The sequence below is a fragment of the Camelus bactrianus genome, chromosome 21 (genome assembly GCF_048773025.1).
Source record: "Camelus bactrianus isolate YW-2024 breed Bactrian camel chromosome 21, ASM4877302v1, whole genome shotgun sequence".
Lineage (NCBI taxonomy): Eukaryota > Metazoa > Chordata > Mammalia > Artiodactyla > Camelidae > Camelus > Camelus bactrianus.
In genome coordinates, this window is record NC_133559.1 from 4,903,777 (window position 1) to 4,919,543 (window position 15,767).

The 15,767-nt window shown below is 56.1% G+C and overlaps 2 protein-coding genes across 4 annotated transcripts; both read left to right on the plus strand.

Moving 5' to 3' along the window:
* The first annotated feature begins 4,606 nt into the window (after positions 1-4,606).
* On the plus strand, positions 4,607-15,459 carry ADAMTSL4 (ADAMTS like 4). 3 transcript variants are annotated; one of them, XM_045519198.2, is made up of 18 exons: positions 4,607-4,760; positions 7,124-7,352; positions 7,571-7,628; positions 7,931-8,274; positions 8,450-9,131; positions 9,366-9,468; positions 10,229-10,365; positions 10,743-10,947; positions 11,160-11,332; positions 11,483-11,594; positions 11,695-11,880; positions 12,071-12,200; positions 12,537-12,741; positions 13,070-13,246; positions 13,576-13,782; positions 13,872-14,051; positions 14,306-14,465; positions 14,616-15,459. In XM_045519198.2, exons 2-18 carry the CDS (start codon positions 7,333-7,335, stop codon positions 14,750-14,752), a joined length of 3,216 nt encoding a protein of 1,071 aa, XP_045375154.2. In that variant the 5' UTR covers positions 4,607-4,760; positions 7,124-7,332; the 3' UTR covers positions 14,753-15,459. The 3 variants fall into 3 exon arrangements, with proteins under 3 accessions (XP_045375154.2, XP_074205473.1, XP_045375153.2); XM_074349372.1 differs by having other exon boundaries at positions 14,321-14,465; XM_045519197.2 differs by lacking the exon at positions 4,607-4,760 and adding an exon at positions 6,474-6,597.
* On the plus strand, positions 4,767-6,467 carry LOC141574350 (uncharacterized). Its single transcript, XM_074349380.1, is given in 7 exon segments — positions 4,767-5,626; positions 5,628-6,014; positions 6,016-6,052; positions 6,055-6,104; positions 6,107-6,258; positions 6,260-6,309; positions 6,312-6,467. Coding segments are annotated over 7 exon segments (783 nt in total). The 5' UTR covers positions 4,767-5,590; the 3' UTR covers positions 6,383-6,467.
* Positions 15,460-15,767: the final 308 nt, after the last annotated feature.

Consider the following 15,767-nt stretch of genomic DNA (forward strand, 5'->3'; position numbering starts at 1 on the left):
TTGTTACTCAAATTTTAGAAATACGAAGCCTGAAGCTTAGCATGTCCAAGGTTACACAGCTCCAGAATGGCAGAGTTGGGACGGAACCTGGATCAGTGCTGGTCTCCCACACTTAATCTCTTTAGGACCCAGTGGCAGCAAGGACAGGACTCTGGGGGCTCCCCAGGCTCTAGGAGCTGAGACAGAGCTGTGGCTTCCTGGGAATGTTCTCCAAGAGCCTAAGAGCAGGGCTGAGTGGAGGCTTGTTTCAGAGGGAGGGGTCCTGGCTAATTGGCCCCTATCCCTGATGATGGGTACCATTTTTTAAAAAATCTATAAATCGGTTATGTTGAGACTATCATAGAGGAAGAATAGCATCTGAAAATCTTCCCAATTTGGCAAATAATATTCTCAAACATTCTGGAGGCCTAATCCAGAAGCTCTAGTTCATGGCCATGTTTCCCAAATACATATGTAAGACGTGTACATGAGTTCAAACCACTTAACATAGTTGTCACAGTACTGATGATTTTGTAAACTTAATGGCTGCCAAGGTTGTATCTGATCAGTTCATTCAATTCTATAAACATTTACTGAGCATCTCCTGTTTCTCTGGAATGCCGATGGACAGACAGACATAGGGCTCAGGTGGTACCGAGGCAAAGTCTGTCACAAGGATCCCAGGACCTTCAGGAGAGGCCTTGGAAGATTGAAATATGGAAATCAAATCAAGAGGAATCCTGGCTTTGGGAGTTTCTGACTGAATCTGAAGTCTCCAGAGCAGTAACTGGGAGACCAGGATGTCCCATCCACGTCTTGGTCCTCATCTTTCCAAATGGGTCACATCCTGTTTCTTCACCATTTCATCATCCTAGAGCCAGCTCCGCCAAAATGGGGCGAGACAACAACCAGAAAGTCCTGGAACGTGGCCAGAGCTGACCACTTCTCGTTCATGGCTCATCCCACAAGCATTTATTAAATGCCTACTCTGTGCAAGGCGAGGTGGTGGATACAAAGGCAAACATGGCCGGGGGTCCCCACCCTCTAGGTTCCTTGAAGAGAACGGGTCACCATCGGCCATTCTCGTAAGTGTTGTGGGGAGTGAGCTAAGCAGGTCAGTGGTCAGAAGAATGGCATTAGTGAAAGAAAACAGTGCAGGACAACGTGACAGGACACTGGGAATCAACACTGGAGACCAGCCTGGTGTGTAGCGACTGGGACTAGAGCGGCTCTTCTAGAACAAAGGAGCTGAGCAAACCATGATTCCCAGAGGTAGAAAGGCAAACACTAGGCTTTCTGAACATGGGTGCTATGGCCACAGATCAAAAGACAGTTTCACACTCGTTTCCGGGCCCCCCCACCCCCACCCCGTGCACGCTGGAGTCAACATCGGCATTATCTTGGAGGGGGACAGCGTCTCACAGGAAACATCAGTTTAAAATGTTAATTCAACACAAATAAAACTTTTTAATTTAGTACCAGAAAAAAAATTATTACGTGAACTCAGCTAAATTTCTCAAAAATTTTGCTTGCACAGCGACATACATAGGTAATAGCTTCTCACTGTCAGGTTTGGGGCAGATTACTGAATTTCTCTTTGTGCCTTGTTTCCAAACCTGTTAACGACAAGGACTGCACTCAGGAAGTGCTATATACATGTCAGCTCTATTCTGACAATTACAGCCCTGGGTCAAGCTCAAGGTCAGGGGAATACTCAGCCTATCCCCTCTCTGTCCTTCATTTGTCCTGTCCCTGGAGATACTTTTGGGTGAACATCTACTTATTGCATAATCTTTTAAGAAATTTCTTTCTCCCCTCAAGATGGTGTCCACAAATTCTGTCTGGCACTTTGCACATTGCTGAGGCATAGGAAATTCCTTTCTTTATACAATATTTTCAGACCAACAAGTCATGGGAGGTGACAGCTGTAGTAAATCTCGTGGGATCTTTGGTCTGCAGCCACATCTTAATGGAAAGGACTATTTCTGACCTTCAGTTCACGGCTTTACAAATGTCAAAGGCAGAACTTTCCCTCCTCCCAGGCTCCCTTCCCAATCTGCTGTCTTTGGTCACACCTTTTGGTCCTGCAGCTGGCCTCTTGGTTAGTAAGTCAATGCTAATGGGGAGTGACTAGGGGCACTGGAAGGTCTCTGACCTAAAATATCTTCCTCTGCCCCTGTGGGCTGGGCCTCTCTCGTCATCAGCATTGTATTCTGAAGTCTGAGCAAAGGGGCTTCCCGCTCCAAATCCATGACTATAAATATGCCTCTGGTTAGAACTGCTTGTCACCAACAGTCCCAAGATAAACCGCCCCATCCGGAGGGGGCATTAACCCATTATCTTCCCAAGCTCTTTAGGAACATGAGACCAGGCCTGAGGCTGTTTTAAGGAGAGGCACACACTTGAGGCCTGCAGACAGATCTGAGCAACGGCCATGTTTTGTGGGACATACTTGGTGTCTTCAAGTTGTTCTGGTGACTGGTCCATGTTTTAAATCAAGGTTACTTTATAATGTCTCTTGAAAAATAAAAACTTAAAATAGAAGCTCTAGCAACATTGTCCCGCATCCTCACAAAATAACAGGAGCCTCAGGTGTTCCCAGCAGCTTACCCACCACCCCATGGGTCTCTGAGCTTCGGTGAAAAAGTTGGAAAGCAAGCTGGGCACCTGGGACTCATTTGTCTGTTCTATAACATTCCAATTCAGATATTTCTGTTAACTCTACAAATACAAAAAACAAAACACAAATACAAAATATGAAAAAATATAGATGACACAAAGTAGCCTTAAGTAGTCCTTGTCTTGAAAGTACTTAGGGATTTATTGAGAAAACAAAATATGGATGTTAAACTTCAAATAAGGATATAATTCTCACATGTTAAAAGCATTTTAGGGGGAAGGGTATAGCTCAATTGGTAGAGTGTATGCTCAGCACCCAAGAGGTCCTGGGTTCAATCCCCGGTACCTCCTCCCTGCAGAAATCAAGAAATAAACCTAATTACCTCCCCCTCATAAAATACAAACAATACAAGCAAAACATGTGCTTGCATTGGCGGGGAGGGCATAGCTCTGTGGTAGAGTGCATGACTGACCTAAATAAGGTCCTGCGTTCAATCCCCAGTACCCCCATTAAAGATAAATAAAACCTAATTACCTCCTCCCAAAAAAACAAAATTAAAAAAAAAAAACTAATTACCTCCCCCCAAAATAAAATATTCAATAAATAAAGAAAAGCATTTTATATTTTCCTTTCCCTCATCTCTTCCAGATAACATTTGCTTCCGTTGAGTCCAGTACTTACCTCCCCAGAACCGTCTGTCTCCAATTAGACCCAGCTCCCTGAGGCAGGAGACTGTGTTCTGTGTCCTAGGCACCTAGTGCAGAAAGTGCTCAAGAAATGTTGGGTGCGAACATTAGAGACCCTGTTATTTTGTGGGGATGCAGGACAAGGTTGTGTAGGACACATTTTTATGCATTCGATGCAGGACAGCTATTTTAAGTTTTTGTTTTTCAAGAGAAATTATAAAATACCCTCTTTTAAAAATATTGACGAGTCACTGAAAAAAAGTTTTAAAATAGAGTAGACCTAACAATACACGACCGTGGTTTGTGAATAAATGGCAAAGAAAATTCAAAAAATAGTAATGACCAATTATTATCTAATCTAGGTCAGCCCTATATATACACACACACACACATAATTTATTTAACATACACATTTGTGGTTAAAAAATCAAACAACGTATAAACATATAGAGTAAAAACCAAAAGCCTGTTTTTTTTCCCTCACCCAACCCCGCAACTCCTCCCCAGGTGTCGCCTCCAATTACGAGTTTGGCGTGTATTCTTCCAGAAATAAAGGAATGGACAGACATATCTCTAAGCCTAGTCATATATATCAGATTAACCCCACTTTACAGATGAGGAAACTGCATCACAGAAAGGTTTAAGTATTCATCCAAGACCACATTGCTGACAAGTACTGAGCTGAGATTCAAATCCAGATCGTCTGACTCCTATGTCAGCGCATTCCTTCCGCTCTGCCCCGTGTGTAAAATTTTATGGATGAAGAAACCGAGGCTCATAGAGGTCCCTGAGCTGTCAGAACCACATGTTCACAGCCTAACGTGGGAGAGGCAGAGATGGCTAGGCTCGCAGGAGAGGCTGCCTGGAGGAGAAGGCCTCGACGATGCGGATCTGGGGTCGGGCGGGACCGTCTCCGCCCAGCAACGCCCAGATGTGGGGCCCGGCGCTCGCCCACGCCGCTCGGGTTCAGGAGCCACCCAGCCCCGTGGCGCCCCTCGCGGCCGCCCCGCCTGGGCAGCGCAGCGCTTGCACCGCCCACGCGGAGCCGGTCGGGAGGCCGGGGTCCTGGAGTCGCGAGCCCAGCCGGGCCAGGGGACAGTACCCGGGAGCGACGGCCGCCTCCGAACCCGGCTGCGACCCCCTCGGCTTCGCCCGCCACCCCACCCCCGAGCCGTCGGCGGGCGCCGGGCGGCGGTGGCCAAGGCCCGCCGCCGCGGGGTGGGTGGCCCTGGAGAGCCGGGGGTTCGGGGTGGGCTGCCCCGACCCGGGGGCCGCCGAGGGGCGCGGGCTGGGCGCGTGGCGGGCGGGCGGGCGGGCGGGCGGAGCGGGGGCGGGGCGGGGGCGGAGCCCCGGCCGGAGGCGGCAGTGTCCGGAGCGCGGCTCACGGGCCGCAGTGGCCGCCGCGGAGAGAGGCTGTCTCGAGAGAGCGCCCGGGTGCAGAGGGGTTAACGGGCCGCCGGGGCCGCGCAGAGCAGGTACAGACCCTCCCTGGGATCCCCGGCCCCGGCCGCCCTCTCTCCCAGGTCCCGTTAGACCACCCGCCCTGCGCATCCGCGCCGCCCCGGTTCCCTGCGCCCTGCGGTCTTGCCCCAGCCACGACCCCGGCCCCAGCTCTTACAGCCTTAGAAGATCTTCCAGTCCCTGGGGTCGAATTCCTGGGGAGGGGGTTCTGATCCCTTGGAACTCTGGCCCCATCACCCAGGCGGAGAATCAGCCAAAATTCCTACTAAGTCACATAGTAAAGTTGGAAAACATACCCAGGACCTCCCGGCACGCGCCCGGCGCCTCCTGCCCTCTTCCTCTTCTAGCAGGGTGCTCCTGGAGGAAGTGTTCTCCCCCACCCCCCACCGCCCCCGTCACCCTCCTCGGTCCTGGAGTTGGGGGACAGTGATTCTGGGAGGCATGCAGGTGGGTGCCCTTGATCCTGCTCAGTCTGCCGACTCTAAAGGAAGGACACCTGTTGGGATGGGCCTCCAGGACGCAGGAGGGCACCAGGAGGACCAAGGAGTTTTCACCCAGGATAGGGATTCTCCCGCCAGCCCTGAAACTTGCGGTCCAGCTCCCTGCCCCCTGCACCACTCATTCCCCAGAGGTGGGTCCCTCTAGGGGTCAAGGGGTTACCTCTGCCCAAGTCTCTCCTCCTCGATCTTCACTGGCCAGTGTGGAGGTGTGGCCAGGAGGAGCCCAGGTTTGTCCAGGCCAGTGTCAGCCTGGCCCAAGAGTGACCACTTCTGACCTCTCCTTTCCTTACCCTGGGCAGTGAGACACACCAGATGAGGAACATGAAAAGGGGTGAAAAGCACAAATGTGTGCCTGTTTCCACAGTGGGGAGGGTGTCGGCCCCCTGCCCAGCTGTGCAGGGGGTGGTGTGGGACTTTTCCAGAGAGGGAGCCAGGCCTGGCCCTGGCCCCAGGAGCTCACGTCACCCCACCCCCCACCCATCACTTCTCCAGGGAACTGCCAAAGCCAAACCCAGCTCAGGACAGGATTATGTGTACTGGGTAGACCCATGGAGAGAGACAGCAAGATACAGACCAGGGGTAGCAGAGAGAAGCAGAGGCAGAGAGGGAGTGGAGAGGGGACCCAGCGGCAACTTCTTGTCTGCCTTTGGGCAGACAGTGACCATCATCCTCTCTTTCCTTTCAAACTCCAATAACAGAGTCAGGCAGAGGGCTGAAGGTTTGGGTGGAACAATGGCCCTTCTCTGGAGCCCCTACCCGTCCCCCTATCAGGGTGGAGTGGCTGACCTCAGTGGACAGCCCAGCCAGGAGAGGAGCAGCCATCAGCAACCCCTTCCCAACCCCAAGGAGCTGAGGAGACGCTGAGGCTCAGGCTCAACCACCGTGATCCCTCCCTCCTTCAGCATCCCAAGTCCTGAGGTCCCAGGGAGGGGAGTGGGGCTGAGAGTTGCCACCCCTAAGCACATTCCTGCCCTTCCCTCTGTCATTTTCCTGCCTCTGAGCTGGCCCACCTCGGCATTAGCTCCTTGGATTCCTCTCCCGGGTGCCTTTCAGATCCAACAGAAACATTTTTTTTTTTCCTGGAAAGCAGAACTAAGAGCAGCATGAGGACTAGGGGTGGAAAGGGCTCATCGTGAGCAGGAAGGAGCTGGGGGGCAAGGGGGAGCGGTGGGAGAGTCAGGCTGAGACCAGGAGAGGGTTCCAAGCTCTGCTTCCCTGATGATGAAGGCTAGACTTCAGGATGGACTTCCCAGCTCTTGAGAAGATAGACCCATGCGTGACTGGGGAGCAATGGCATCTCTAGCTGCATCTCCCCTTTCCGGTTCCCCAGCCCATCGGAGTCTCGCCTGAAGTAAGCTCTCAATGATCCAATGCTGGACGCTGGCCCCTAGGGGGAGGTTAAATCTCAGTGGGAAAAATCACCTGCTTCTCTAGAGATTTAACCATCAGCCATTTTAGTTTATCCCTTGGCTGAAAACTTTGAGGCAAGGATGTGCCTGTGTGTTCCAGAAGGAGGTTCTCTAAGAAGGAAAGAAACAGCTGGGAGGCAGGTAGGAAACAGAAAGCCTAGGGGGCTTCCTGTCAGCTCCTCAGACGGGTTGGGGGGGAGTGTCTGGCAAGTCCTCACTGAGTCTCCCTCCAGCTTTCCAGGACCTCTGGGAGGGCTGGAGGGGGAGCCAGATGAAAACTATCTTAAGAAAGATGTGTGTGCCTGAGCTGGCCTAGACACAGTCTGAAGTGAGGACTTGGAAGAGCTGAGAGGTTCCTACCACTGAGGGGAGGGGTCTGAGCCTGAGTCTGGAGGCTGAGGTCAGACCCCCCACCCTCCAGCCTGGGCAGATGGACAGAGCTGTTTTCCTTCTCCCTCTCACCCTTAGGATCTTAAAGGGGTGGGCCAGCCTTCCCCACCCCTCCATCCTCACTCTGAGATGTCCTTCTGAGGCGTCATCCCAACCCTCAGCTTTCTGGAGACTGGACCAGGCTTCTGTCCCTGCAGAGCGCACCCCCTTCCAAGCCCAGATGCCTGAGTAGAGTGTTTACTTCCGGTCCCCTCCTCCCTCACCCCGGGGCAATCAAGGGAGGAGCGATGGAGAAGTGGGCAGGCAGGTAAGCGATGGGGCGGCCTGGGTGAGTGATGACTCTGTCTCCATCTCTGGAAGTGAGGGAAAGATCTCTGGGTGGGGCTGGGGGGAGTGGTGAGTAATTTCTGCTTTCTGAGAAGCTGGCATGAGGATGTGGGGAGCCTGCTGGGGGTGAGGGTTGTTTTGGAACGCGTAACACTTCCTCTGGCTCCTGGCACCTTCACTCCTGCCTTTGGTTTGCAGGCTCTGGTTGTGTCTGGTGATGCTTCTGTCCCTCCCCGAGCTCTGCCTGGATCAGGAGGTGAGCCAGGGACTAGAGGCTCTGATCCCTTCACCTCCCCACTCCCCCACCCCCGCCCCATCTCCAGACCATGACTGCATTTTCTTCAGCCTCTGATAAGCCGGGTGCCCTTTCTCTCACACGTGGCCCTTCCAGCCTCCCCAACACCCTACCTCCTTGCCAAATACCTTCAAGTCCCACCTCTGCTACTGAATGTGACCTTGGGCCAGTAACAGCTGCCCCAAGCCTCAAGTTTTGGACTAGATACTGCACAGTTCCCTCGAAAATCATTCTAATTTTGCCTGAACTTTTTGTCTACTTAGGTGTTGTCTGGACACTCTCTTCAGGCATCCCCCGAGGAGAGCCAGGCCCCTGAGGGTGTCTGGGGTCCTTGGGACCAGTGGGCTTCTTGCTCCCAGCCCTGCGGGGTCGGGGTGCAGCGCAGGAGCCGGACCTGTCAGCTCCCTGCAATTCAACTGCCCCTCCCACCCCGGCCCCCACGACATCCAGAAGCCCGGATCTTTCGGGGTCAGGGCCTCAGACCCCAGACCTCCCGGGAAACCCTTCCCCTGTACAAGCCACCGCCTCGGGGAAGGGGTGGCCCCCTTCGAGGTCCTGCTTCCCAGTTAGGGAGAGAGGAGGCCCAGGAGATTCAAGGAACCAGGAGGTGAGGGGTGGGGTAGGGGCGGGGCCTTGGGCAAGGGGCGGGACTTGGGATGAAGGAAAGGGGAGCCAAGGATCCAGGGCTTAGAAAGGCTTATCTTTGGTGCTAGGAAGTAGACAGGGGAGGCAGGGTCAGAGGTGGCCAGCGCTGTGACCCCTTGTCTGCAACACTTCCTCAGGTCCCGGGTTCGAGACCCCATCAAGCCAGGAATGTTTGGTTATGGGAGAGTGCCCTTTGCTTTGCCGCTCCATAGGAACCGCAGACATCCCAGGATACCACCCAGATCTGAGCCCTTGAAGACCTCAGATCTTCCACCCCTGACTCCAAGAGCAGAGCCTTTCTCTGCAAACCACACCCCACCGACTGAGCTTCCTCCTACGGAAGCGTCTGCCCACACCCTGTCCCCCTCAGCAGAGCCCTCAAGTCCCGAAGCTGCTCAGGCAGAGGTGCCGCCTAGAACCAGGGCTGCCCCTACACGGCCGCACCCCAGCGCCCAGGCCTCTGGCACTGAGCCCTCCGGGTCCCCCCCAGCCCCAGGAGAAGGCGGCTCCTTTCACGTGTCCTCTCAGCCACGAAGACCAAGTTCCCAGGGCTGGGCCAGCCCCCGGCTGGCAGAGAGACCCCCTGATCCCTTCCTTTCTGCCCCTCGGAGCCGAGGGCAGCAGAGCCGGGAGCACTGGAGACCTGGGGGGAGTCTTCACGGGTCCCTGATGGAGCCCGCCCCTCCCCACCCAGATGGCTGGTTGCCTCTGCTGAGGGCTGGCCCCCACTCCAGCTCCCTGTGGAGCCTCTTCGCTCCCAGTAGCCCTGTCCCAAGATGTTCCGGGGAGAGTGAGCAGCTGAGAGCCTGCATCCAAGCGGTGAGTTCTTTCTTGGACACTGGTCCCTCTCCGGACTTCCAACAATGCTTCCCTGACCCTGAGTCTGGGTCCTCAGTCTGTCAGATCTGGACCCGAGGGAGAAGGGCCTTGGCACCCCACCTCCTCAGAAGCTCTTCTGCAGACCTGCCCTTCCTCCCTTCCCCTCAAATCCAGCCCTGACCCACACCCCCATTTTCCTCCCCAGCTTTGACTCCTCTGTATCCCCCACCTCAGCCCTGCCCCCCTGAGCAGCCAGACCCCCGGGCCCTGCAGTGTGCAGCCTTTGACTCCCAGGAGTTCATGGGCCAGCTGTACCAATGGGAGCCCTTCACGGAAGGTGAGGTTTCTAGCCTGTTCCCCAGACAAGGGGGCTTAGGGTTGGGGGGTGATGGGGAGGGAGACATCCAGCCCCTCTTTGTCTCCTCTGTAGGCCCTTGTACTTCTCCTGTGTCATATTTTCTTTCTTATTTCCCAGGGCTGGCGTAAAGAGACAGAACAGGCCCTGAAAGGGAAGGGGGTTTCAGGCAGGGCCCCCAGCTGTCAGGTGGTAGTGGAAGATCAGCAGAGGGCCAGGCTGGGAGAGGGATGTATCCAGAGGTGCCCTGGGCTGACTTCCTCTGGGAAGAAGTCCGTTGTAGGAATTGAGATAGACAAGACAGGAGAGGGGCGCGGTCAGAGAGATCTTGTCCCGCGATGACAGCCGTGGGGGGGTGCGCCGTGGATCCTGGGTGGTGGTGTGTCACTTTCTCCCAGGTTACTACCGTTTGATTTTAGCCCCGTGTCACCTTGATACCAAGACAACCCCTCATGGGCTCTGAACTCACATGATCATGGTTTCAAGTATCTCTCCTTTCTCAGAGTTCCCACCCCCTTTTATGATCTCAGTCACCTCTTTGACGCCACCCAACTTCTGTGTGACCTTCAAACTAACCTTTCAAAGGACAGAATTGCTATGTTCCCTCCAACCACAGTGATCTAGGCCACCCAGGATGCCCCATTGCTGATATAAGCCAAGCTCCTCTCAGGGCCCTGGGGTCTTTCCCAGTTACCCTTCCACCAGGGACCCCAGCTAACCACCCTTTTACCCTACCTCTTAGTTCAGGGTTCCCAACTCTGTGAGCTGAACTGTCGTCCCCGTGGCTTCCGCTTCTATGTCCGTCACACCGAAAAGGTCCAGGACGGGACCCTGTGTCAGCCTGGAGCCCTAGACCTCTGCGTGGCTGGACGCTGTCTGGTGAGGGGGAAGGGGTGCGCTTGCATATGCGCGCGCGCGCGCGCGCGCGCGCGCGCACACACACACACACACACACACACACACACACACACACACACACACACACACACAGTCTCCTTGCTCATGATCACGACGACAAAATGCCAGATGGAGACTGCAAAAGGAAAGTTCTTACCTGCCAAGCAGTGAACTGCAAGAAGGAGCCCCTCAGGCCCATCCAAGCTTCCTGAGGCTGGCTGGGGGTGGTGGGGCTAATGAAGAACCAGTGTCACTTTTAGTGCAGAGGTCAAGAGCTGAAGTCTCCTAGGAGGACCAGGCGGGGCTTGTGAGATGGTGTCTGGCTCTGGCAGCCCCTGCCTCACTCCACTTTCCCCCAGAGCCCTGGCTGCGATGGGATCCTCGGCTCTGGCAGGCGTCCAGATGGCTGTGGAGTCTGTGGGGGTGATGATTCTACCTGTCGCCTCGTCTCGGGGAACCTCACTGACCGGGGCGGCCCTCTGGGCTATCAGAAGATCCTGTTGATTCCTGCTGGAGCCTCACGGCTCCAGATTGCCCAGCTCCGGCCCAGCTCCAACTACCTTGGTAAATCCCCAGGCTTTCCATCCCACTCCTGGTCTGTTGGTTCTGCCCTTCACACCCCTATTAAGCACAGCAGACAGGCCACCGGGGGTGAAGTCAGAAGGAAGCTGGGAGAGCGAGGGGTATCTGGGGCTCTGTGCGGTTAGGGAAATGGGAAGTGGTGGGAGATGGGGACGGCATGACTAAGCTCGCGTGTCCTGATCTGCCGCCTCCAGCACTTCGAGGCCCTGGGGGCCGGTCCATCATCAACGGAAACTGGGCTGTGGATCCCCCTGGGTCCTACACAGCCGGTGGGACCGTCTTCCGGTATAACCGTCCTCCTCGAGAGGAGGGCACCGGGGAGAGCCTGTCCGCCGAAGGCCCCACGACCCAGCCTGTGGATGTCTACGTGAGCCTGGGGCCTGGCTTGGGGAAGCTGCCCTGCTCAGGGGAGGCCTTTCCTCTGCGGGGAAAGCTGTGGGTCTCAAGATGGGTAGAAGGCTAGTGGATGCCCCCTGGCCACTTCCAAACATTCATTACCTTCTCATTTTCTCCCCAGATGATCTTTCAGGAGGAAAACCCAGGTGTTTTTTATCAGTACGTCATCTCTTCACCTCCTCCAAACCTTGAGAACCCCACCCCAGAGCCCCAGACCCCCCAACTCCAGCCTGGTAAGACTTTGATCCCCAGATCTAGAAGGAAGGGCAGGCTGAGGGGGGAGCGCAAGGCAGTGGGGATGCATCTGATTTGTCTACTCAACTCCCTGCACAGAGATTTTGAGGGTGGAGCCCCCACCTGCTTCAGCAGCCCGCCCTGCCCGGACCCCAGGCACCCTCCAGCGTCAGGTGCGGATCCCCCAGATGCCTGCCCCACCCCCTCCCAGGACACCCCTGGGGTCTCCGGTCGGATATTGGAAACGGGTGGGACACTCTGAATGCTCGGCATCCTGTGGAAAAGGTGAGACTTCGCACAGCAACCTGTATTCCTAGCACTCATAGCCCAAATTCCCATCTTGCCACCAATCCCATACTCTGGATCGTGGGTCCACACCTTGACTCTGCCAGATCAGACTTCAGTGCCCAGGACCCCACTGACATTGGACTTCGAGCCATCCCGCCTCTCCTGGCTTCCCTTTCATCCCCTTCAGGTGTTTGGCGCCCCATCTTCCTCTGCATTTCTCGTGAGTCAGGAGAGGAACTGGACGAACGCAGCTGTGCTGTGGGCACCAGGCCCCCAGCCTCCCAGGAACCCTGCCACGGCCCCCCGTGCCCACCATAGTGAGTGTGACCCACGGGGAGGGTGAGGGTCCTGGGAACACCAGGGAAGCGCATCCTCGCGCCCTTAGGATCTCACTTGGACTCTGCACTCAGTACAAGATCTCCCGGCTACAGAGAGATGTTATTCTATTAGAAAGGCTGACATTCCATAAACAGCAAGAAAATCCTGCCAACCTGAGCCCCACAAAGGATCCCAGACTCCAAATGCTAAATATGCCCACTCTTCTCTGAGGGGCCCTCACCCCCAGGCTGCCCTCCCTCTCCCCCAACATGGCAGCCCCCTACATCTGCTCTGTTTGGCCATCTGTCTCTTCCCTGCCCTGCCCACTCCCACAGTTGGGAGGCCGGCGAGTGGACATCCTGCAGCCGCTCCTGTGGCCCTGGCACCCAGCACCGTCAGCTACGCTGCCGCCAGGAGTTTGGGGGTGGCGGCTCCTCAGTGCCTCCCGAGCGCTGCGGACACCTCCCCCGGCCCAACATCACCCAGCCCTGCCAGCTGCGCCTCTGTGGCCACTGGGAGGTTCGTTCCCCCTGGAGCCAGGTGAGTGGAACTGAGCAAGGAGGTGCTCGGGTGGGGAGGGTCCTAGAGGAGAGGACACCAGTGAGCTAGAGCAGGGGTTTTACCAACTCTGTTTTAATCAGCAGGAACTTTTTACAAATGAGATCTCATATAGAACCTCCATCTGTCAGATAAGGGACTGAACCAGGGATTAGGGGCTCAGAGCACCATACTCAGCCTGCTTCTCAGCCCACAAAGCCCTGTAACAGCTGAGCCAGAGATCAAAGGCAGATCCTGGTTCCAAAGCCACAGGGCTGGATGCTGGGGGAAGCCTGGGAGGCCCAGACCCCGATGCCCCTTGTTCCCTCAGTGCTCTGTGCGGTGCGGCCGTGGCCAGAGGAGCCGCCAGGTCCGCTGTGTCGGCAACAACGGTGATGAAGTGAGCGAGCAGGAGTGCGCCTCAGGCCCCCCGCGGCCCCCCAGCCGAGAGGCCTGTGACATGGGGCCCTGCACCACGGCCTGGTTCCACAGTGACTGGAGCTCCAAGGTGGGTCCCACACCCCCTTAGCCAAATCCCACACCCCTGGTGCCCCTGACCCAGGACACCCTCTCGGAGCCTTTCTGACCCAGATCAATAAACATTCATTGAGCCCGTACCTGCTGTATGCGAGACAGCTGGGAACTAGGAGATAAGTGAGAAAAACTTCCATTAAAGTCCTGGACCCCTGGCCTGGCAAAGCTTCCCGGTATCTGGCTGGTACCCCAGGGGCACTCCCTAATGCCCAGGTCCAGGGAGTGTCTGTCCTCAGCTCCCTCCTCTTCCCCTACTTGTCACCAGCAGCCTCCCTTCACCCAGCCCTCTCTGCTTCTTGACAGTGCTCAGCCGAGTGTGGGACGGGGATCCAGCGACGTTCTGTTGTCTGCCTGGGGAGTGGAGAGGCCCGTGGGGTGGGCCCAGAGGAATCAGGAGTCGGAACTGGTGAGCAGACCTGTGCCCCCGGAAGCCGCCCCCCTGACATGCGGGCCTGCAGCCTGGGGCCCTGTGAGATGACGTGGTGCTGGTACACGGGGCCCTGGGCCGAGGTGAGCTGAGGGCCTGGGAGGGGGCCTGCCGGTGGGATTCCTTGTGGGGAGGTGGGAGTAATCTCTGTTCTCCCCTCCCTCCGCGTCAGTGCTCCTCCGAATGTGGCTCTGGCACTCGGCGCAGAGACATCATCTGTGTGTCCAAACTGGGGGCTGAGTTCAATGTGACTTCTCCTAGCAACTGTTCCCACCTGCCCAGGCCCCCCGCCCTGCAGCCCTGTCAGGGGCAGGACTGCCAGGACCGGTGGTTTTCTACACCCTGGAGCCCGGTGAGTCCCTGGCCCCCTTGCCTGGCTCAGCACGGACTCCCGGGGAGGGAGGGCTTCTCTCCTTGTTCCTCCCCCTGGGCCCCAGGCTAAGGCCAGCTGCAGTTTAACTTGTCCTGCCTCCTCACTTGGAGGACAGATGGGCCCTCTCCCTGTGGGGCTTCATAATGCTCTGGGAGAGCCCCCCCCACCTCCTTTCAGAGGAGAAGGCCTAGGTTCAGGAGGATCCCGGCCACAGCAAAGAGTTGATTTGATAGCTGGGGTCTCCCCAGTGTTCTCGCTCCTGCCAGGGAGGCGTGCAGACGAGGGAGGTCCAATGCCTGACCGCCAACCAGACCCTCAGCATACGATGCCCTCTTCACCTGCGGCCCTCCAGGAAACGATCCTGTAACAGCCAACCCTGCAGCCAGCGCCCTGGTAAAGAGCTCCGTCTCCCCAACCTCCAGTAGACTGGAGTTTGCTGAAGTGTGGGTGGAGATTAGAAAGGATGAGTGGGAGTGGGCAGCACACCTCCAGCGGGATAGATCTTGGTGCTGTCGTGTGCCCACTGGCCTCCTCTGTCCCCAGATGATCAATGCAAGGACAGCTCTCCACACTGCCCCCTGGTGGTGCAGGCCCGACTCTGCGTCTACCCCTACTACACAGCCACCTGTTGCCGCTCTTGCGCCCATGTCCTGGAGCGGTCTCCGCCAGAGCCCGCCTGAAATGGGTCCGGGAGACCCTCTCCTCAAGGATTTCTCATGCCACCATCAGTCACCATCAATCAGCCTAACTTGTACCCTCTAGCTCTCCAGCCTGTCCTGGTCTCACTAGGGACGTCCCCCAGGGTGGTCGAGGGTGGTGAGATGACTGACAGTGACTGTGTGGTGGTGTGATGGTGTGTGCACCTGCCCCCAAATGTGTATCTGGGCCTGTGTGGATGTGTCTGCGCTCGGACATCTGTATCACTTCCCCAAAAGAAGTTAAACAGACAGAGAAGGAATGGAGAGGGGACGATGCCTGTTTCCCTGAGACTTCTAGGCTGAGAGGAAAGCAGGTTTGTAGCCTTTGGGGAATCCAAGCTACTCAGAGTCTGGCCTCTCCATCAGTCCCAACTTTGTGTCCTAAACCTCGTTTTTCCTGTTCAGGCCTCCCATCTTCTAAAGCACCCTTTTGTCTCTGAGCCCTTCTCCCCTTGCCTAGTCTCTCTATCCCTCCCTCTCATAGTTAGCTAGGGATGGGGGTCAGCCGTGGCCAATCCTGCCTTTCCCCAGGAAGAGACTATCCCTCCGGAGCAGGGACCCGCTGGGCAGAGGCTGGAAAACGGAAAGGTTAGAATAAGAAAGCCTAGCCCCTGCTCCCACTCCCCACCTCCTAAAATGGTTCCCAACTAATTTATTTTTTATTAAAGATGATTATGACAAATGAGAAACAGGCTCTTTATTGTCTTCATGGGAACTCAGCCATCCGGGCCACCTGAGCAAGCACTGTGAGGTCAGAATGAAGGGTGGGAAGGGAAACAGCACTTAGAGTCCAGGTGGAGAGAGTCTGGGCCCAGAAAGGCTAATGAGTGAGCGCCAGTCACCTGAGATCAGGAGCCTTGGTCAGGAGAGGATCCTGGCTGATTGCAGGCCCTGCAGGTTGGTCATCGACCACTAGAGGTCACCACTTCTCCCAGTTTAAGTATGGGGTTGAGCGCTTGGGTCTGGAGTGGAGGAAAACACTGCATGGCCTCTGGTG

Excerpts from the sequence above, each read along its gene's own strand:
- ADAMTSL4 (XM_045519198.2), top strand. The coding sequence starts at position 7,333 with ATGGAGAAGTGGGCAGGCAG. Across the intron at positions 12,201-12,536 it reads GGCCCCCCGTGCCCACCATA|TTGGGAGGCCGGCGAGTGGA; the intron begins GTGAGTGTGACC and ends CCACTCCCACAG. Across the intron at positions 12,742-13,069 it reads TTCGTTCCCCCTGGAGCCAG|TGCTCTGTGCGGTGCGGCCG; the intron begins GTGAGTGGAACT and ends TTGTTCCCTCAG.